The sequence below is a fragment of the Nomascus leucogenys genome, chromosome 18 (assembly GCF_006542625.1).
Source record: "Nomascus leucogenys isolate Asia chromosome 18, Asia_NLE_v1, whole genome shotgun sequence".
Classification (NCBI taxonomy): Eukaryota; Metazoa; Chordata; class Mammalia; order Primates; family Hylobatidae; genus Nomascus; species Nomascus leucogenys.
The window spans coordinates 49590079-49613645 of NC_044398.1; the positions used below are offsets into that span (position 1 = coordinate 49590079).

General features: G+C 38.2%; 1 protein-coding gene across 4 annotated transcripts in view; it reads left to right on the top strand.

Moving 5' to 3' along the window:
• EPC1 (enhancer of polycomb homolog 1) overlaps window positions 1–23567 on the top strand; it is a 112134-nt gene that overhangs the window by 57323 nt on the left and 31244 nt on the right. For all 4 annotated transcript variants that reach the window (XM_030797733.1, XM_030797734.1, XM_030797732.1 and 1 more), the window contains exon 2: window positions 15911–16070. In XM_030797733.1, coding sequence (XP_030653593.1) covers window positions 15911–16070 — 160 coding nt within the window. The remainder of the gene's footprint in view (window positions 1–15910; window positions 16071–23567) is intronic.

A 23567-nucleotide genomic window follows, 5' to 3' on the forward strand; every position in this document is an offset into this window, starting at 1 on the left:
TAGGTGGACTGGTTGTAGCTTTCTAATAATCCTTGTACCTAGGATGCTGTTGATCATCTCTTCAGCCATTTAAAGTCCTTTTTGCTTCTCTCTCAGTATTCTGAGTCTTCCCGTGAGTACCAACCAGAACCCAGCCATAGATGGGGAAGGCAAAAGAAGACTAGAAGGGAGAATTAAGCTGCAGTAGAAAGATCATAGGGTTCTGGAGTCAGACCTCAGTCCAAATCCTACTTCCACCACTTCAGACAAGTGACTTAATCAGTCTTCAGAGTGAACATGAAGTATCTAATAAAGGGTCTGAACATAGTGATATTTTTTTTTTTTTTACTTAATATTACTTCCCTCTTCTCTCAGTCATTTTCACCATGTAAATAGTAGAGCATTCTTTAGCCATTGCCACTGATCTACCTTACCACAACTAGTCTGCTGAACCTCAAAAATTAAATGGATCTAAGCTGGGTGTGGTGGTTGCACCTGTAGCACCAGCTACTTAGGAGGCAGAGGCAGGAGGATCACTTGTCCAGGATTTTGGGGCTGTAAAGTGCCGTTTGTGCTTGTTAATAGCCACTGCACTCCAGCCTGGGCAATATAGCAAGACCCCATCTCTGGAAAAAAAAAAACAGATCTATATTAAAGATCTGCAAACTCTTCCTGTAAAGAATCAGATAGTAAATATTTTAAGATTCGCTGGCCCTACAGTCTGTGTCATCACTACTCAACTCTCTTGGTGAAGGGCGAAAGCAGCTGTGGAATGATATGCAGACCAATGAGTGTGGCTGTTTTCCAATATAATTATTTAGAAAAACGTAGTGGGCTAGATTTGGCCCCAAGCTATATAGTTTAACCTCTAATCTTTGTCTTTAACCATTAAAGGTAGTTCCATTTTGAGATTTCATAGTCAAAATACAGCTCCCTTAAAAAAAAAACTAACTAACTGAAAAAGACCTCATTATGAATTGGACAGTGAATGGAGTTAGAAGATGATGTTTCCCAAAATTGATGACATATATTGTGGAGGAGAATGGTACTATAAATTAAAGATGAGGTCTCACCAAACATTTAAAGAAATCACATGAACAGTGGTCAAAAGCCGGGTGAGGTGGCTCACGCCTGTAATCCCAGTACTTTGGGAAGCTGAGGCAGGTGGTTCACTTGAGTCCAGGAGTTCGAGACCGGCCTGGCCAACATAGTGAAATCCCGTCTCTACTAAAAATTAGCTGGGCGTGGTGGTGCATGCCTGTAGTCCAAGCTACTTGGGAGGCTGAGGCAGGTGAATCACTTGAGCCCAGGAAGCAGAGGTTGCAGTTAGCTGAGATCACACTACTGCACTCCAGCAGGAGCAACAGAGCAAGACTCTAGTCTCAAAAAAAAGAAAACGGTCAAATGACTAAGAAATGTTGAATTCTGTATTATTTATTTGGAAGATCATACTGCATTTTGGCATACATAAAATCTGTGAGGATTCTTCTGTAAAGATGTTGTTCAGCATAGCTTATCCCTGCCTCTATGCATATCCCAAAATTATTTAATCACAGAACTCCTCATGTAACACTTAATGATATTGCTGGAACTGCTTTTCAGAAGACAGTATTCTGAAACTATCTAGTTTAAATAGAGAAATTAAGAAATGAAGAAAGGGAATTTAAGAAAGAGACTTTCACTGACTTGTAAAGATTATGCAGTTACTTGGTAACAGTTCTGGAAGCAGTACTTGAATCTCTTGTACAGATTGTACTTTTTTAAAAAAAGTCCTTTTGCTCTTAGCTTTATTAAAAAATTACTATTTGGAAGTAATTTTACTTACAGAAAAGTTACAAGAAAAGGAGTAGTAAGTACATAGAGCATTCTCTACCCTTTTACCCAGACGTGTTAACACTTTGCCCTATTTGCTTTATTGTTCTCTTTCTCATATGTACACACATATTTTTTTCCCAAACCATTTAAGTTGCCTACATCGTGGCCCTTTACCCCTAAATAGTTTCATGGATGTTGGCTGGGCACGGTGGCTCACGCCTGTAATCCCAGCACGTTGGGAGGCCAAGGTGGGCAGATAACCTGAGGTCAGGAGTTCGAGGCCAGCCTGGCCAAAATGGTGAAACTCTGTCTCTACTAAAAATACAAAAAAATTAGCCTGGTGTGGTGTTACGCGCCTGTAAACCCCAGCTACTCGGGAGGCTGAGGCAGGAGAGTCGCTTGAACCCAGGAGGTGGAGGTTGCAGTGAGCCGAGATTGCGCCACTGCACTTCCAGCCCAGGTGACAGAGCAAGACTCTGTCTCAAAGAAAAAAATATACATCTTTTCATAGATGTTTTCATCTTTTACGATGTAGACATTTTCGAAGAATACAGTTTTGACTTTTTTAATAGAGTGACCCAATTTTAGGTTTGTCTGATGTTTTCTCATGTTGAAGTTTGCATTTCCAGCTGAAATGTCACATAAGGGATATTGTGTCCCCATGACATCACATCTGGAGGCGCACAGATGCATCTGCACCTCACTGGTAATGGTAATTTTCACCATCTGGTAAAAGTTTGGTCCAGTTTCTCCACAATATAGTTACTATATTTCCCTTACAACAAATAAGCAATCTGTGGGGAATCTACATCCTTCTTGTTAGTTTGTTATTTTCTGCCACTTCCAGTATGTGTGAGGCAGGTTGTTCAGGGATCATGGAATCTCTATCAGGAATTTTTTTCCATATTCTGACTTGCTCAGTTTTCAACTTTATAAAGATTTCAGTTGAATCTTTATGAAGATAGGCATTTTTAAGTCACTTCTGCCTGTTTTTTATGTTACTGTAGTATTACATAATCATTGTGGAAGACTTTCCAAAAGCGGGGTAGACATCCTAGTAGAATTATAAAGAAGGGAGAAGGGTTATAGATGGAGTTAGAGGCAAGGAACAGTACATATAGGTGTTACTAGAAAGTTCTATTAGATGCTTATTCTAGATGAAGTAGGAAATTCAGGGGAGAAAGTGGTCAGGTGTTGAACTGGAGGAATTAGCTAGAGCTAGGTCATGAGGGCCTGTTTCCCAAGGCAAGTTTGAATTTCACCAGGGAGGCAATAAAGAACCAAAGATGAAGTGTGAGAGTTGACTTGGTCAAACTCTTAGAAAGACCAGTGGAGAGTAATGTGATACTAGAGGTTAGAAGGCCACTTGCTGCATGAACTGTGGCTGTGGGATGGAGAAGTATTGAGTAATTTCTAGTCATAAAACCAATGAGAAATCTGTGCCTGATTTGGAAATGGGGAAATAAGCAAAAGGGAGCTAGGAACATTGAGGCTTCTGACTTGGGTGACTGGATAGATGACAGTGCAACTTACTGACATAGGTCAGGAGGAGGAACAGATTTGGAGAGTCATGGAGCGAGGGTGTCGATGTTATGTGAGAGATGTCTGTGGAACATATAGTAAGGTCTTTATATACATGTCTTGAGTTCAGAATTCTGAGCTAGAAATTAAGATTTAGAATAATCACCAGCATCCAAGTGGTAGTTGAAGCCATGATACTGGATGAAATTGCAAGAGTGCGTATATACAAGGGCTAAGGACTAAACAGTGGGACAGATTTAGTTTGTGTTACTGATTATATAAGCACTTTTAGACAGATTTAAATTAGTTTATTGCTGCTGCTGTAGGGCATTTTAGAAAAAAACAAACACATTTGTATCTGTATTTTATTTTACTGCTCTCGGGGCTGTTTTGGAGGCATAGAAATCATCAGCATAAAGATTACAACAAATCTTTATGCTGGGGGAGCCTTTTAAAATTTAATTTTGGGGAAATGATTCGATTAGATTGTGGCTTTTCTAAGCGTAGAAAGAGACTCTAATTTTATTCCCTTCCCGCTTACATTGTCACACATCACACTGGGCATGTAGGCTCTTAATATGTACAGCACAAACGACCTAAGCCTAAAGGGATGCTAGGGGTACAAATAAGGACATGAGAGGACAGAATCAGAATGAAACTTCATGTCTGGGCCACCTGTGATCGTGCTACTTAGTCACTTGACTTTACATCCTGTTGATTTTATAAGGAAAGTAGTAAATTGGCAAATGTTTCACACTGAAGAGAAATAACAGAACTGGACTATTTTATCTGTAAAGGTCTTCCTTTTTGTATTCTAGAAATTAATTTGAGTACTGAGCTTTAAGCAAGAAGATAGGTAGAGAGTAATAACCTTGTATCATTTATTTCTTGTGAAAAATAATAGATATTAAATTGCTCTTTTCCTCGCCAGATACTATCTGTCCTTAAACTATTACCGTATTTCAGATACAAAAGTAAAATGTGTTCATTTTAATTTTTTCTTTTTTTCTTTTTTCTTTTCTTTTTTTGAGATGGAGTCTCGCTCTGTCGCCCAGGCTGGAGTGCAGTGGCACGATCTTGGCTCACTACAACCTTTGCCTCCCAGGCTCAAGAAATTCTCCTTCCTCAGCCTCCCGAGTAGTTGGGATTACAGCCATGTGCCACCACACCCAGCTAATTTTTTATATTTTTAGTAGAGACAGGGTTTCCCTATGTTTGTCAAGCTGATCTTGAACTCCTGACCTCAAGTGATCCACCCGCCTCAGCCTCCCAAAGTGCTGGGATTACAGGTTTAATTTTTTCTTTGCTTTTATGAAATGTTATCTTTGCTTCTTTATGAAATCTATTCCAAATGGTAATAGTTTGTGGACCTTGAATAACTGGTATAATTCATTGGCTCATTTATTTATTAAATAAGTATTTATTGGATACTTACATGCTTTAGGCATGATTCTAGACCTGGGATAAAGCAAAGCAAAAAATCTCACTCCTACCTTCAAGGATCTTATATTCTGGTGAGAAGAAACTGTTAAGTAGTCTATAAGGAAGTGACAAGTGCTAGGGAAAAATAAAACAGAGTTGGGGAACACAGTGTTCTGGGGTTGAGCAAGATTTTACAATGAACATTTTCAAACATTCAGTAAGAGTTTTAACAATTTACAATGAGAATTTACCCATAATACACTACTAGCTAGATTCTTCCATTTTATTATTTTATCACCCATGTATCCATCTCTCCATTCATCTTATTTTTTAAAGGCATTTAAAGTAAATTGCACATGAGTGCATGTTTTCCTAAATACTTCAGCGTGCATATCATTCATTAGAGTTCACTATTTGTTTACTGTTTCTTTCATTTGAGGTAAAATTGACATGCAGTGAGATTCACAAATAGTGGATATTGGCTAAATTTTGTCAAATTCATATATTTACATAACCCAGCCCCCCATCAAGATAGAGAACATTACCATCATCCCAGAAAACTCTTTCATTCCCCTTCTCGGTCCCTGCCTCCACTTCCCAGAGGGAACTACTGTTAGGATATTTTTTTCTGTCATAGATTATTTTTGCCAGTTGAGAACTTCATTGATGTACTTTGTGCGAAGCTATTTTTACTCCCTATAGTGTTTTTGAGATTTACCCATGTTGTTGCATGTATAAATAGTTTATTCCTTTTTATTGCTGAGGAGTAGTCTGCTGTATGGCTTTACCACAGTTTGTTCATCTGTCCTATTTTGGTGGACATTTGGGTGGCTTCCAGTTTGGGCCCATTATGAATAAAGCTCTTTGAACATTCTTATTCGCGTCTTTCTGTGGACTTGTGTTTTCCTTTCTCTTGAGTAAATTCTTAGGAGTGGACTTGCTGGGCTATGGATTGTGTGTGTTTGGTCTTACATTATCTATCAGCCTTTCCTCACTAACCGTGTATGAGAGTTCTAGTTATTCCATATCCTCACCATCATGTGATGTTGTTAGCCTTTTCCATTTTAGCCTTTCTGCTGGGCATATAGTGGGATAACTGGTAAGGAATGATCTGATCAATCTGGGAAGATGACCTTTAAACAAAAACTTGAGGTGAGGGAGCAAGCTGATTCTTACAAGATTGACAAACAGCAAGGAATCCAGTATGACTAGAGCAGAGTGAGTGAAAAGGGGAATAGTTAACAGTACCAGAGAGGTAACAAGGAAAGGGGAGTGCAGATCATGTTGGACCTTGGAAGCAATTTTAAGGACTTTGGGATTTATTCTGAGTGAGATGGGAAATAAGTGTAAGATTCTGAATGGAAGAATGACATGACCTGATTAACAGGATTGCTCTCACTATTCCATGAAGAACAGATGAAGGTGCAGGCAGGGAACCAGTTAGAGGCGATTATAACGAGTCAGGGAAGAGCTGGGTGTTTGGATGTAGAAAAACTAGGTGGTATTTGCTGGAGCAGTGTTCCTCCATAGAGTTACTTGTTTGGGTTCTTAGAAATGTCATTTGAAAGTAGGAGAGAAAATAATTCAGCTCAGGCCTTTTCAACTAGCAATGGAGTCTCCCTCTACATGCATAAATATTCAGGGATTTAAACTTCTTAAGTAGCTTCTTATATAATTAATCATCACTTATTTACACATATGGAATTTTGTATGATATTGTTGCTTTTAATAAGCTGTTTTTAATTGTAACCAAAAAGGTCTAAATGTGGCCTTAATTGTTATGTCTAAGTGGTATGATCATTATTTGCTTAAATAAAAATTTAATGAATAAATGAATATAATTTAATCTTTGTTTAGGAATCTGCATAATATAACCTTGAATAGCTCTTTTTAGATTGGTAATGTTTATTATAATTTATTATAGAGCAGGTAGAAATGTCTTTTTTCATGTGTTTTATTTAGGTTGATCCTTTTCATCTTTCGACAATGGTATTTTATAAAATACTGAGTGCCTACAGTAAGCCAAAATAATATACCAGGCAATGAGTACATTACAAAGACAATATTATTTAGTCCTCAACCTTAAAAGATTTACAGTCCCCAAATAGTACATGAGAATACATCTTTTGAAGGAAAAGATGCAAAGGCAAATTAGACATGGTCTGTACTCTTAAAGAGCTCACATTTTGGAGATCAGTATGTAAACATAAATAGTGATAGCACAATGCCCTAAGTATAAAATATAGTATTGCAGAATCACAGATGAGAGAGAAATTCTTCCTAGGAGAAGTAGAGAAAAGATCATTTTGAAACCGACTTTGAAGATCAAGTGGGAATTTCCCATGGTGGGGTGAGAGCATGAGGAATGGCGATAGCAGCAAAGATACCCACCCATGTGACAAAGGATCAGAGCAGATGTTTATGACACATTAGCAAAACCTACACCTCCAGATAGGCTTTATCTACAGATAGCTAATGTCACTCTTATTTAATAAAAAATATTTCTGGCTTCTTAACATTAGTGATATGCCCTGTTTAGAACAGGCTTACCCTTTCGTGTTAGCTAACCATGCATTTAACAGAGACCATAGAAAGCCACCTGAAAAGGCAATGTTTTTCATGGTGCAAGCAAAAGTAATAAAGAAAAAAGGGAGTGTTTCCTGCTGGAGAGAAGAGAGGGAAATGGGTAAGGAAAATATATTTTGCAAATAATAAAAATACATACCAGGGTGACTTGCTAAAAGCTAAAATTCACACTTGGGTCTCTAAAACCTGCGCTCTTCTATTGCACTAGGCAGGCTGAAGTAACAAAAGGTGAATACTTTCGGAGCTGGGTGCCATGATAGCAAAGCTCATGACATGAAAGTGTGCCTCTGAAGTTTCTAAAGATTGTTGTTCAGTGTTTTCTCATCCTCTTTTTATTGTTCATATTGCTATGTATAGAAAACTTATCTATAATTACTTTCAGCCCAAGAGGCTTTTAAGCTATTTGCTTATTTATAAGCTGTGGTTCATCTGATTCCAATTCCATTTTTGTAAGATTGCATATTAAATATTTCTTTAAATTATTTAACTTTATTTGTTCACTTTAAAATCAGGCTGATTTGAGAGTTTATGCCTCTGTACAATGAAAAATTGGAATTGATCTTGGTGTTACAGCAATTAACTGTGAAATCACAGCTGAACCTAATTATCATAAATATTTTATAATTAAAGAAATTTTACCCATCCAACATGTTATAAATAGTAAGTGGTCTTCAAACATAGCTCTTCCCTCTTTTTTTTTTTATTTTATTTTATTTTTTTTGGGGGGGGACAGTCTTGCTGTGTCACCCAGGCTGGAGTGCAGTGGCGCGATCTCGGCTCACTGCAGCCTCCACCTCCCGGGTTCGAGCGATTCTCCTGCCTTAGCCTTTAGAGTAGCTGAGATTACAGGCACCCGCCACCACACCCGGCTAATTTTTGTATTTTTAGTAGAGGTGGGGTTTCACCATACTGGCCAGGCTGGTCTCGAACTCCTCAGGTGACTCTCCTGCCTCAGCCTCCCAAAATGCTGGGATTACAGGCGTGAGCCACCACGCCCAGCCTATTCCTTTTTCTTAAAACAATCTTTCACTTAACTCCAATTCCTGCAGGTATTAGCTTAAATGTCACTTTCTCCACTGATAAAGCGATAGTCTCAGAAATGTTTCCTGTTTATATTTCTCTAAACATTGTACTTTTCCTTCATAGTACTTTATTACACTGTACAATTTATTTTTAGATTTCATTAGTATCTGTCCTTCCTGTTAGAGTGTAACCTCTGCAGTGTCATGTAGAGCATGTCTCTCTTATTTGCCATTGTGTCCCAGTGCCAGGCACATAATGGTTAGCACTCAGTAAATTTAGGCTAAGTTAATTAATGAACACAATTAAGTCTGGATGTTCTGCCCTGAATCTCTGGTTTTTGTTTTATACCAGCATTTCCCAAACTGTATTTCAAAAGTTTTCTATCAACTATTAGTGGATAATTTCTGAAAAAAATGATTCCGTTGTCATTGGCTTGGAATGGCTGTATCCTCCCTTGAGAACTACAGTTTACATTACCATGCTCTCAGAAGTCCTTAAAAATAAAAAATCTAAGTTTCAAACCCAGCCTTCTGTACACTTAAATTATCAAACTTCTCATTAGACTACCTATTAATAATTTGAAATTAGTACTTCAGTGAAACAGCTTGGAATATCATTGTAATTTACACTTGTATAATCTCAGATATTTAGTCAAGGCATTAAATAAATATCTATTGAATGAAATACAGAACTCATCATTTCCTAATTTATTTTGTTTCTTGTCTTTACCATTTTGCATCTTCTTCCTACTGAAAGCAAAAAAAAAATCCCATTTTCACTTATTTAATGTTATTTTATGGATATAGGTGTGTATATAGCTTTGGGTTTTAAAAATGTTTTCTAAAACTGTGTGTGTGCGTGCACATGTATGTGTACATGCACATATACATACACACATATCATTTAAGCACTCCGCTTTGTTCCAAACACTATTTTAGGGTGGTGATAACAGCAGTGGACAAAATAGACAAATCCCTTCTCTTATGTTGCTTAGATTGGGGGTGGAGGTGGAGGGAGAGATGGTTAATGGTAGTAAACAAACCAACTATATGGCCTTTCAGAGGATGATACATGCTATGAAAAAATAAAGGTAGGGGATAAAGGAATATAGGGATGACTGAGATATATATCTATACTTTAGATTGTTTTCTATATAGATAGGCTCAGTTGTATCTTTTTCTTAAAAAGTATTTAAATATCTTGAACATACAATTTTCAGATATCTCTCTGATGGTTTGTGCATGTCATTAAATGTCATTCAGAACTATTTAAGGGTTACGTATATTCTGTTTTATAAAGCGTGGTCCATTTACTACATAGCAGCCAAGGTGCTCTTGTAAAACCCTGCAGCCACTATTGCTCTTAGAAAAAGGACAAATCCTTGACACGACCCCTAAGACTCTGCATGATCTGGCGCTTGACTCCTTCTACATAAGAATTTGTCACTCACCACCTCACTCACTGTGCTTCAGCCTCACTGGCCTTCTCTGTTTGGTCTCCTCGTCTCAGGCTCCTGGTGTACATAGCAATCCCCCATCATCCATGGTTTTGCTTTCTGCAGGTTCAGTCACCTATAATCAGCTGCAGTCTGAAAATATTAAGTGGAAAATTCTAGAAATGATTTTTAAGTTAAAATGAGTTTTTAAAAACGTTTTAAATTAGTTTTCAGTGGTAGTCTAACACTACATCACAGTGCCTACCTTATTCACCTCACTTCATCGCATCATGGAGGCATGTTCTCACATCACAATAAGAAGAGTGAATGCAGTATATTTTGAGAAAGAGACTACATTCACATAACCTATCACAGTATATTGTTATATTTGTTCTATTATTGTTGCTTATTGTGCCTAATTCATGAATTAAGCTTTATTATAGGTGTGTACGTATAGGAAAAACATAGCATACATAGGGTTCAATAGTGGTTTCAGCCATCCGCTGAGATTGTCTTGAAATGTATCCCCTGTGGATACGGGAGAACTGCCATACTTGGGGAGGAAGTAAATATGAATAGTAGAAGGTAATGAGTATTTCAGCTGTTGAGGAAGGAAGGTTTTTGTTGTTGTTTTTGTAAGTCTTAGAAGAACCTAACCATATTTGTTTTACATTATATACATACCTGACCATAGTGCCTTCTTCTTTATCCAACTTTTTATTATAAAAATTTTCAAATTTATAGAAAAGTTGAAAGAGTAGTACAGAGTGCAGCAGTGCAATCTCGGCTCACTGCAAGCTCCACCTCCTGGGTTCATGCCGTTCTTCTGCCTCAGCCTCTCTAGTAGCTGGGACTACAGGCGCCCACCACCACACCCAGCTAATTTTTTTTTTGTATTTTTAGTAGAGATGGGGTTTCACTGTGTTAGCCAGGATGGTCTCCATCTCCTGACCTTGTGATCTGCCCACCTTGGCCTCCCAAAGTGCTGGGATTACAGGCGTGAGCCACTGCGCCCGGCTGGTTTTTTTCCTGTTCTTTAAATCCTGTTTTCTGAACCATTTGAAAGCATGTTGCATACATCATGACACTTCACCCCTAAATGCCATTTATAAAATGGAGATTGTTTTCTTGACTGTTAAAGATAGGAGGTAATTATGTGAATTTTTTTTTCTTTTGAGACAGAGTCTTGCTCTGTTGCCCAGGTTGGAGTGCAGTGGCGTGATCTCCGCTTACTGCAGCCTCTGTCTCCCGGGTTCAAACGATTCTTCTGCTTCAGCCTCCCGAGTAGCTGGGATTAAAAGGCACCTGCCACCACACCTGGCTAATTTTTGTATTTTTAATAGAGACAGGGTTTTACCATGTTAGCCAGGCTGGTTTTGAACTCCTGACCTCAGGTGAGCCACCACGCCTGGCCTATGTGAAATATTTTGCGCAAGAAAACTACAAATAAAATTTTTTTTAAGCAGTGAGTGTTCACTGTAATATTGATACACAAAATTTTGGTTTCACAGTTATGAAAAGTGGATGTAACATAAGGGAAGGTTTTTTCTACAGAACTTTTCATACAAGAGGATATAAATGGTAACTAAGGGTATGAAAAACTTCAGCTTCTCTAATAATGAAAGGTATAGACTAGCTGCCATGCATTGGATACTGGTACATCTTGGGCATGTTAACCACAATCCCACATGGTAGGTATGTAATACACATTTACAAATAATAAAACTCTTGCTAGAAAAGAGTAAATAATTTATCCCAAGTCCCAAAGTCATAGAGTTAGTAAACTGTGGAGCCAACATTCAAATACCAGGGAACTCTTGGTTACAAAATCCATGTTCTTTATTTTTTCTTTTTTTGAGACAATGTCTCGCTCTGTCACCCAGGCTAGAGTGCAGTGGCCTGATCTCAGCTCACTGCAACCTCTGCCTCCTGGGTTCAAGCGATTCTCTTGCCTCAGCCTCCTGAGTAGCTGAAACTACAGGTGTGCACCACAACACCTGGCTAATTTTTGTATTTTTAGTAGAGACGGGGTTTCACTGTGTTGGCCTGGTTGGTCTTGAACTCCTGACCTCAAACGATATACGCTCCTTGGCCTCCCAAAGTGCTGGGATTACAGGCGTCAGCCACCACACCCGGCCAAAGCCCATGTTCTTAACCACTATACTATATTGCTTGTAAAAATCAGAACTCCTTAGGGGTCATGTTTTATACCTAAAGAATTAATTTTATTATGGTTTATTTGAAAAAAAATGAGAAACCTGATAAGGAAAAAGTATGAGTGGGAAATTACCATACTAGATAATAAAATGCAGTATGAGGCTACATTGTTCTTCTTCTTATTTATTTTTATTTTCATTTTTTTTGAGACAGGGTGTGGCTATGTTGCCCAGGCTGGTCTTGAACTCCTGGGCTCAAGTGATCCATCTGCCTTGGCCTAGCAAAGTGCTGGGATTACAGGCCTGAGCCACCGTGCCCAGCCCAAGGCTACGTTGTTTAAAACACATTAAATACTGGCATAGGAGAGAGTTGAGTGGAGTGGGAAAAGAAAAAAAAAAACAAAAACTGAAAATACTCCCAGTTGCAAGTGAAATGTATTTTAAAATATAGATAATTTTTTAAATTTTTTATTATGGGTACATAATAGGTATAGATATTTAGGGAGTACATGTGATGTTTTGATGGGGCATACAATGTGTAATAATCACATCAGGGTGATTGGGACATACATCACTTCAGCATTTATCATTTCTTTGTCTTAGGAACTTTCCAATTCTACTCTTTTAGTTATTTTAAATTATGTAATAAATTATTGTCAGTTGTCATCATGCTGCTGTGCTATCAAATACTATTCAAATCTTACTCTATCTCACTATATTTTTCTGCCCATTAACCATCCCCACTTTTTCTACCCCTCCCCAGTACCCTTCTATTGTTTTAGTGAACAATTTAGTTCAATTATTTTAATGTTTAGCTCCCACATAATGAGCGAGAATGTGCAAAATTTTTCTTTCTGTGCCTGGCGTATTTCACTTAACATAATGTCCTCCAGTTCCATCCATGTTGTTGCAAATGATAAATGTTTCCATTCTCTTTTATGGCTGAATAATATTCCATTGTGTGTAGTTCCACATTTCCTTTATCCATTTATCTGTTGATAGACATTTAGGTTGATTCCAAATCTTGGCTATTGTGAAAAGTACTGCAGTAAACATGAGAGTGCAGATACCTCTTTGATATACTGATTTTCATTCTTTTGGGTATATACCTAGCAGTGAGATTGCTGAATCGTATGGTAGTTCTATTTGTTTAGATTTTTGAGGGACTTCCATACTGTTTTCCATAGCGGCTGTACTAATTTACATTCTCACCAACGGTGTGTGAGGATTCCTATGGGAACATTTTTAATGATTAAGGAGAATAGATTATTTCATTCATGACATTAGGACAGATGGCTCACTATTTGGGGAAAAAAGGTAGATCTTTGTCTCTTCTTATAGAAAAAATAAATTACAGATGTAAAATAAACTATTAAAAGGGGTAAAAACTTGACAAGGGTGAATTTGTTTCATAATCTTGAGGTGGGAGGATGTGGTAATATGTGAAGTATTCGTTTTCTGACCAACTAATAGTCTCAGACATTGGCGTATTCTTTTTTTTTTTTTTTGAGACAGAGTGTTGCTCAGTTACCCAGGCTGGAGTGCAGCAGTGCAGTCTCAGCTCACTGAAACCCACCTCTGCCTCCCAGATTCAGGCAATTCTCCTGCCTCGGCCTCTCAAGTAGCTGAGATTACAGACACATGCCATCACACCTGGCTAATTTTTGTATTTTTGTATTTTTAGTAGAGATGGGGTTTCACCATGTTGGCCAGGCTGGTCTCAAACCCCTGAGCTCAAGTGAGTTTAAGCCTCCCAAAAGTGCTGGGATTACAGGCGTGAGCCACCATGTTTGGCCGACGTTGGCATATTCTGTTCTCAACTACAACTACCTCTCATTTGGACCAGGTGCCAGATACCAGAACTAGTTAAACAAACAATGCTTGAATGCTATGTTCTAAAGGCATCACCAGGAGTAAGACAGATTTGCAAAAGTCCAAAAGGTAAAACATCTAACTTATATGTTCACCTAAACATAGAAATTATGGGTTAGGAGATTAAGGGTAGTGAGCTGGGAACAAAAAGCAAACTATGAATCACATGTCTTGCTTCCGTACTCCTTGAGTTTGGTGTGTGTGCTAAGAAGAATATTTCTCTTGACATTTGAGGATATCTGAGAGTTCAAGAGTATGCGTGTAACTGACATACACTGGGTTTGGCAAAAATGCCCTGTATCAGTGGGCATTCAGGGCCAGTAAATATGGCAATAGACTACCAAAGTAGAAGATAGAATTTGCTGTTTAGTGACACTGTTCTCCCCACCCCACATACACACATACAGACTTAGTTTCTACCAGCTCCCAGGAGTCATTAGGCATTCCGAGGGTTTAGAATCAAAAATCAAATTGAGAATGAATAAGAAAAATGCAACACTTTGAAAATGAGCAAAGAAGAGCAACATTTGAAAGAAAAGAAACTTTATCATTTGTAAAGAAACTAACCTAAAGTAACAGGAAGGGCAAAGAGTTTTAAACTCAAAAGGAATATTGAGAAATAGTTACTTAAGGAATGAGGAATATGTGTTGTTACAACCTCAGATACACCCTTTGAGCACTTCCATTTGTAGTTGTCCTACAGATGCCTTCACAAGTCCACAAAGATATCTTGTACATAATAATACATGAGTGGTTCTTTGTAGCACTTAGGAGATGGTAGGCATTTAGGTTATTTCCAGAGTTTTTTTCCTATCAATTTGTATCTGGTTAAATAAATTTGGGAAGTCCATATAGTGGAATATAATGTAGCTATTATAAGGAATGTAGTAGAAGTATTGGTATGGAAAGATCTCCAGGTTATATCAAGCAAACCAAAGCTAGGGATAAAGTTCTATATTGTGTATATCTTATATCCATTTATATAGGAGTATGTATATTCCTTTACGTATTTAAATACGTACACATTTGTATATACATTAAAATATTGAGAAGAAAATACTCATTCTTAATGGACTACCTATGAAGACTGGAACTTTTCATACTATTAGAATGTTTTTTATCCATGAATTTGTGTGTGTGTGTGTGTGTGTGTGTGTGTGTGTGTGTGTGTGTGTGTTTGAATTTAATAGGGCATATACCAAAATTCAGTGTTGATAGGCCTGGATGAGACCAATACCTTTATATGGCAGTTGGTAGTATCACAAACTAGGAAAAGCTTTCTGTGTGTTGGCTAAACCAAAACTTATTTTGAGCACCCGTTATGTGTCAGGCATTATACTAAACATTTTATTCACATTTATCTTACTTAAATCTCCAACTTCGTACACTAGATTCTTTTTTTCTCTTACTGTAGGAAATAGATTTAGAAGACTGGTTTCTTGCCGGGAGTCACAAACTGTTTCAGTATCAGAGTTGGGTTCTAATCCAGACAGCCTGAGTCCATGTGCTTTCTGCCCCTACACATACTCTGCAGCTGCTCAGAAAGGGCTCTGGAAATGTGTATGAAAGGTTATCATTTCAGACAAAAGACCAGGATTTGAGTCTGTCAGTTTCAACTCAAAATGGAGATAACCTCTGCCCTTCTTTGAAGAAATCATATTTAGTTGATTTGTATTCAAATACCTTCTAAATTTATGAAGTATTACATGAATAAAAGATTTGAATCAATAAAATATTTTTAACCATAGCCCACTTTATTTATATAACAAGTTCAAATGTTTTAACTCTTTCTCCACATCTCATCTGTAAAATGCAAGCTTTGTTTTTGTCAACTATTTTGAATCTCTTTATATAATTCTCAGTTTTGGCAATTCCTTTTGCTATATTGAGGAAATATTCAGTGTTTCTGATAATTTTTTTTTTGTTTCTACCTAAACTGATTTCATCACTAGTTGAATCTTGTTAACAACATGCTTTTAAGACCTACTACTAGAATCTCTCTATTTTAAAAACAAATGAGCCAAAAAAAACTTTTTGGCTATATGATCTGTTTACTGCTTTTTAAAAATACATGAACTTACCTGTTTTTTCTTCTTTTTAGGAACATCATCTTCAGCGGGCTATTTCAGCACAGCAGGTGTATGGCGAGAAGAGGGATAATATGGTTATACCGGTCCCAGAGGCAGAAAGTAATATTGCTTACTATGAGTCTATATATCCTGGGGAATTTAAGATGCCAAAGCAGCTCATTCACATACAGCGTAAGTAATGATTCTCTTAATGATTGTATTTTCTATATTTCTCTTATTATGTAACTTGACAGATTTTTGTCTCTTCAGGAGCATTTTTGTTGTTTGTTTCATTGACCAGCATCAGCTTAAGAGGTATTAGAGTCCATTTTCAATTTTTAAAATGATATTTGAGATATCTGACAAGATAGCATTTATTATCCTACATTTTTTGTTTCATCCCAGCATACAATCTTATGCTGCTTTAGTCAAGTAGGATAAGAAAAAAAAAAACAAGCTCAGATATAGAAATAGTTTTCTTCCTGTTTAGAATTAATAATATTAATAGTCTTAAAGAACTTCTTGATGTAAGTGAAAGTCAACAGACGTTTTCTCTACAGGGTCAGATTGTAACTACTGTAGGCTTTGTGGGTCATTCTGTCACAACTATTCAGTTCTGCTGTTGCAGTGCAAAATCAGCTAAAGAGAATACAAAAATGAATGAACGTGGCTGTGTTGCAATAAAACTTTACTGATAAAAACAGATGGCAGGCCAGAATTGGCCCATAGGCCATAGCTTGCCAACCCCAAATTTGTTTTTTCTAGTAGAGTGATGCTAATTTTTAAAATTTAGTGCTCTGATTGGGAATTTATTTCACTTAATAGTGATAGGTTCTTCATAAGAAATGATCGTTTGATAACTGTGTGACATTTGGTGATGAATAGCTGAGAGCTTTTACACAATCTCCAATTAATTAACAACTTAAAAACAAATAATTGAAAGGTTAGTAAGGTAAAATTCCTGCAGCTTTCATTGTCTTGTTAATCTTTATGATCAAGAGGTTTTTCTTTTTTCTTTTTTCTTTTTTTTTTAAGATGAAGTTTCACTCTTGTTGCCCAGGCTAGAGTGCAATGGCGCAGTCTTGGCTCACCACAACCTCCACCTCCTGGGTTCAAGGGATTCTCCTGCCTCAGCCTCCTGAGTAGTTGGAATTACAGGCACACACCACCACGCCCAGCTAATTTTGTATTTTTAGTGGAGACGGGGTTTCTCCATGTTGGTCAGGCTGGTCTCAAACTCCTGTCCTCAGGTGATCTGCCCGCCTCGGCCTCCCAAAGTGCTGGGATTACAGGCATGAGCCACCATGCCTGGCCTGATCAAGAGGTTTTTCTGGGGGACCATCTAAATTTTTTTTCTTCAGGACAATATAAACTAATTTTGTTTTTATTGTTCCTTGCAAGCACATTGAGAAACCAATTTTAACTAGTTTACTTGTGCAGTCACATGTTTTGTTACATTTAAGAGACAGACACAGACATTATAAACAAATGCGATAGATATTAGAACCTAAAAAGTTGTTTTCCAGAAAATCGTGCCAAGGTGGATTTGAAAGTTAAGGATCTGATCTTCCCCATTCTGTTCTGCTGCCACAAGCTATATTATCTTACAAATGCATGCTTTTAGGTTAAAGCAAGGCTGAGTAAAATAAGATAAAATTATACTAATTTACATTATCATGAGAAAAAAATTAATACATGTCTTAAAGATGGCTTACTTATTGATTATCAAAATCTATAAAATACATTTGACTGATAACTAGTGAATTATACGTGGTCAGTAAAGTCAAAAGGTACTACTATATTGAAAAAGGAGTTGACTCCTGACATTATAATCAAATATTAATAAAAGACAGCAGAATTGGAGTTTATTTGGGAGGAAAATTTTTATCGTACAAATTTGAGGTAACGTCTTTGGAAAGATATATACTTTGGAATATTAATAAAGATAATGCTGCTAAATTTGTGTTAGCTGCCCTGTATCTATGGGAGGTTGCAGATAAATGTACAGAGAAGTCTCCTGCACAGCTCCTCCAGCCTCATCCAGTATTAACCTCATGTACAACTATTGTACAGTATCAAAACCAAGAAATTGAAATTGGTACAATCTAGAGTTTATGCAGATTTCACCAGTTAGACGTGTACCACATATGTGTGTGTGCGTGTTTGTAGTTGTGTATAATTTTATCATGTATAGCCCTGCATAACCACCACCACTATCAAGACACTCACCTGCACCATCACCAGCAGATGCCCTCTTGTTACTTCTTTATAACCATATCCCTGCCTCTCCCCATCCCCTGACCGTCACTCATCCGTTATCCATCTGTATAATTATGTTCACGGATGTTACATAAATGGAATCATGCAGTATGTATCCTTTTGAGGTTGGCTTTTCTTCACTCAATATCACTGAGGTTCATTCAGTTGTTGGATATATGAATAGTTCATTCCTTCTTATTGCTGAGCCGTATTCCATGATATGTATACATCACAGTCTGTTTAATCATTCACTCATTGAAGAACATTTGGGTAGTTTCCAGTTTTTGATTATTACAAATAGAGCTGCTATGAATATTCATGTACAAGTTTTTTTGAGAACATGAGTTGTTTGTTGTTGTTTGTTTGTTGAGACAGAGTCTCACTCTGTCACCCAGGCTGGAGTGCAGTGGTGCAGTCCCAGCTCACTGCAACCTGCACCTCCTGGTTCAAGCGATTCTCGTGCCTCAGCCTCCCAAGTAGCTGGGATTACAGGTGTGCACCACCACACATGGCTAATTTTGTACTTTTAGTAGAAATAGGGTTTCACCATATTGGCCAAGCTGGTCTCGAATTCCTGACCTCAAGTGATCCACCTGCCTTGGCCTCCCAAAGCGCTAGGATTACAGACGTGAGCCACTGCGCCCAGCCAGAACATGAGTTTTTCTTCCCCTGGGGTATATATTCATGAGTGTAGTTGCAGGGTTCATCCATTTTTAGTTTGGAAAGGAACTCCCACACTGTTTCCTGGAGTAGATGTACCATTTTATATTATCACCAGGTATATATTACCCAGTTTCTCCATATCTCTCTAGCACTGGGGGTTGGCACTATTTTTCATCCTAGCCTATTCTAATAGGTGTGTAGTAATATCTCATTATACTTTTCATTTACATTTTCCTAAATAGCTAAAATGAAATATCTTTTCATGTGTTTATTTGCCAGTCTGTACATCCTCTTTGGTGAAATGATCGTGCATGTCTTTTGTGTCCCCCCGCCCCCTTTTTTTTTTTTTTTTTTTTTTTTTGAGATAGAGTCTCACTCTGTTGCCCAGACTGGAGTGCAGTGGTACAATCTTGGCTCACAGCAACCTCCGCTTCCTACATTCAGGCAATTCTTCTGCCTCAGCCTCCCGAGTAGCTGGGACTACTGGCATGTGCCACCATGCCCAGCTAATTTTTGTTTAGTTTTGTTTTGTTTTAGTAGAGATGGGGTCTCCCCATGTTGGCCAGGCTGGTCTCAAACTCCTGACCTCGGGTGATCCACCCACCTCGGCCTCCCAAAGTGCTGGGATGATAGGCATGAGCCACCATGCCCAGCCTCTTTTGCTTACTTTCTGTGGGATGTGTGTCTTAATGTTGAGTTTGAGGTGTTTTTAAAAAGATAATATTCTAGACACAGTGTCTTTGTCAGATATATGACTTGGAAAAGTTTTGTTTTTTTTTTTTTTTTTTTTTTTTGAGATGGAGTTTTGCTCTGTCGCCCAGGCTGGAGTGCAGTGGCATGATATCAGCTCACTGCAAGCTCAGCCTCCCGAGTAGCTGGGACCACAGGCACGTGCCACCACGCCTGGCTAATTTTTTGTATTTTTAGTAGAGATGGGGTTTCACCATGTTAGCTAAGATGGTCTCTATCTCCTGACCTCGTGATCCGCCCGCCTCGGCCTCCCAAAGTGCTAGGATTACAGGCGTGAGCCACCACGTCCGGCCATGAAAAATTTTCTACCATTTCTTAATGTCTTTTCATCTTTTTTTTTTTAATAGACTTTTCATGGGACAAAAGTTGTTAATTTGGATGAGATCCAGTTTCTCAATTTTCCTTGTAATGGATCCTGCTTTTGGTGTCAAGTCTAAGGGCTCTTTGCCTTTCCTATGTTCTCTTCTAAAAGTTTTGCCATTTTACATTTAAGTCTGTGGTCCATTTTGAGTTAATTTTTGAATAAAGCAGGAGGTTTAGATCAAAGCTCATTTTTTTGCCTCTTGATATCCAGTTGTTCCAGCATCATTTATTTAAAAAGCTTTCCCTCCTCTATTGAATTGCTTTTGCTTCCTGGTCAAAAATTAACTGGACATTGTTATGTGGATCTGTTTCTAGATTCTCAATTCTATTCAATTGATTTCTGTGTTTATCCTAAGACAATATCACTGTCTTGAGTATTCCAACTCTACAGTAATTTTTAACATCAGGGAGAATGATTCCGCCTGTATTATCTTTCTTTTTCAAGATTGTTTTGATATTCTAAGGTCTTTCCTTTACATATAAACTTTAGAATAAACTTGTCTATGTCTACAAAGAAACTTGCTGATATTTTTATGGGAATTGCCTTAAATCTATAGGTCAGTTTGGAGAGAACTGACATCTTTTCTATGTGAATCTTCCAGGTCATGAACACAATGTTTGACACTCAAAGTATTCAGGTCTTTTTTTATCTCTTTCATTGACACTTTATAATTTTCATTATACAGATCCTGCACATGTTTTATTAGATTTATACCTGGCTGTCCGCTTAATACTCAAAGGAAGCCTTTTTTAAAAGGGTAGTCAATATGTATATTTTTATATGCATTTGCGTGTATGAGTGGGTGGTCATGTAGGTACGTAGGTAGTTAGGCAGGCAGGCAGGCAGGCAGGCAGGCAGGCAGATAGATAGATAGATAGATAGATAGATAGATAGATAGATAGATACATAGATAGATAGATAGATAGATAGATAGATAAGATAGATACAAATGTGCTTCTAATTCTTTCCTCTGTAAGGGCCAAGAAACAAAAATAAGCAAACATAGCACCTATTCTCTAATTTATTCCCCACTAAACGGCCCAGGAAGCCTTGAAGAAATGGCTGATTACAGGGCTGAGGCAGGGTGGGTACAAGATGACCCTGTAACATCTTGTTATACTGGATATTAAGCTTTCAAAAAAATGGTGGTGGTGTGTCGTGAAGACACGGGTTTCCGCTGGCTAATTCTGGGACAGTTCAAGCAACAATGTAAGTACAATAATTATAAACCATTGAAAAAGTAAAAATTGGCGGGATGTAGTGGCTCACACTTGTAATCCCAGTACTTTGGGAGGCCGAGGCGGGCAGATCACCTGAGGTCAGGAGTTCAAGACCAGCCTGGCCAACACAGCGAAACGCTATCTCTACTAAAAATACAAAAATTAGCCGGGCATGGTGGTGTGCGTCTGTAATCCCAGCTACTCGGGAGGCTGAGGCAGGAGAGTCGCTTGAACATGGGAGGCAGAGATTGCAGTGAGCGGAGATCGCGCCACTGCACGCCAGCCTCGGTGACAGAGCAAGACTCTGTCTCAGGAAAAAAAAAAAAAAAAGAGTTGAATTGATCCACTGTAGAAAAAATGCGGGGGGAGGGGGAGGGAAAGCATTAGGAGATATGCCTAATGTAAATGACGAGTTAATGGGTGCAGCACACCAACATGGCACATGTATACATATGTAACAAACCTGCACATTGTGCACATGTACCCTAGAACTTAAAGTATAATAAAAAAAAAAATTTAAAAAGCTAGAGTTAGAAAATCATTTTTGCGGCCGGGCGCAGTGGTTCACGCCTGTAATCCCAGCACTTTAGGAGGCCGAGGCAGGCGGATCACGAGGTCAGGAGATCGAGACCATCCTAGCTAACATGGTGAAACACCATCTCTACTAAAAATACAAAAAATTAGCCGGGCGTGGTGGCAGGTGCCTGTAGTCCCAGCTACTCGGGAGGCTGAGGCAAGAGAATGGCGTGAACCTGGGAGGAAGAGCTTGCAGTGAGCTGAGATCACACCACTGCACTCCAGCCTCAGCAACAGAGCGAGACTCCGTATCAAAAAAAAAAAAAAAAAATCACTTTTGCAATTATCATAAACCAGGGTTGGATCATACTAGAATCATCAGTGTGTGCTCAATAAGAGATGAAATTTTGATGAGGAGATTTGCATGGCTTTAAGCTCTCTCCACAAACTACTCATTAATTACAAAGAAGAAAAATTTAGGCAACATCTTGACTGGTGATCAAAATTGTCATTACTTACGGGGAACGGATGAATATTGTGTGCCTCTAGATGTGGATATTCTGAGAAGGACTTAAAAAGTTCACTTTGCAATAACCTAGCCAAGAATGTATAATCTAATCACAATGGAGAAAAAAATAAGAAAAACACAGAGTGAGGAATGTGCTAATAATAATGATGATGATGATGATGATAGAGGCTTGGGGAGGGGGACATACCCAAAAAACGTCAATGTCTTAAAAGACATTGGTGGCCAGGCACGGGGACTCACGCCTGTAATCCCAGCACTTTGGGAGGCCAAGGTGGGCGGGCCACCTGAAGTCAGGAGTTCAAGACCAGCCCGGCCAACATGGTAAAATTCCATCTCCACTAAAAATACAAAAATTAGCTGGGCATGGTGGCAAGCGCCTGTAATCCCAGCTACTTAGGAGGCTGAGGCAGGAGAACTGCTTGAACTCAGGAGGCAGAGGTTTCAGTGAGCCGAGATCACGCCACTGCACTCCAGTCTGGGCGACAGCGTGAGATTCCATCTCAAAAATACAAAACAAAACAAGCCATTATGAATATAATGTACCCTCCTATGGCTTAGAAAATGAAAAAATAAAGAGTGAGCGTGTATAATGAAAGTGCACACAAGCACAAGCACATGTGCACATGATAAAACAAAATAAAAATTTAACAATAGCTGAATCTGGGTAAAGAGTATGCAGGTGTTTCTTGTACTGTTTATTTCAACAACTTATGTAAGTTTTGACTTCTAAATAAAGTTTGTGTAATGGATACTTTTTTCCTGAAGTAGAACCTACATTTTCGTTACCTCTCAGAACGGATATCCTGTCTTTGTGCTCTGATACTGGAAGATTATTTTCTCCTTCCCTCTGCCTGCCTCAACATTCCCTGCAGCATATTCTTCTGGTACCGCTTTCTGACAGATAAAATCTATAGCAGCAACCAGAGAACTTTATGTATGGAAGATTTATATCTAAGATTTCAAATCTAATATTCCCGATTTCGCTCCCTAAGTACATTCTAGAAGTGACCCCAAGCTCTAGCTTTTAAGCAAAAGAAACTGAAGATTTTCATGATCTAGCTAGTCAGCGGTATCTTTGTTTTAGAGCTGAGGCAAGGATGTTAAATACCTATCACCCCATAGTAAATAACACCTTCACAACAGTCTTTTCTGCTGCTCAGAATTGATATCAAGAGCTTTGCAAGTAGATATTATTAATCGTGCAGTTAGTGCTCGTGTTAAAACTGGTGTGACAATTTTTCTTCCCTTGGTAGTGTTCCTACCTTCCCTCCTTTCAATCAGGGCGTATATTCTGTTCCTAATTCACATTGTGTGCTGTTTCATGGATCCAGATATCCTTTCACTATTTGCTTCCTGTGTTTTTAAAATGCTGTTTGAAGTTATGGACA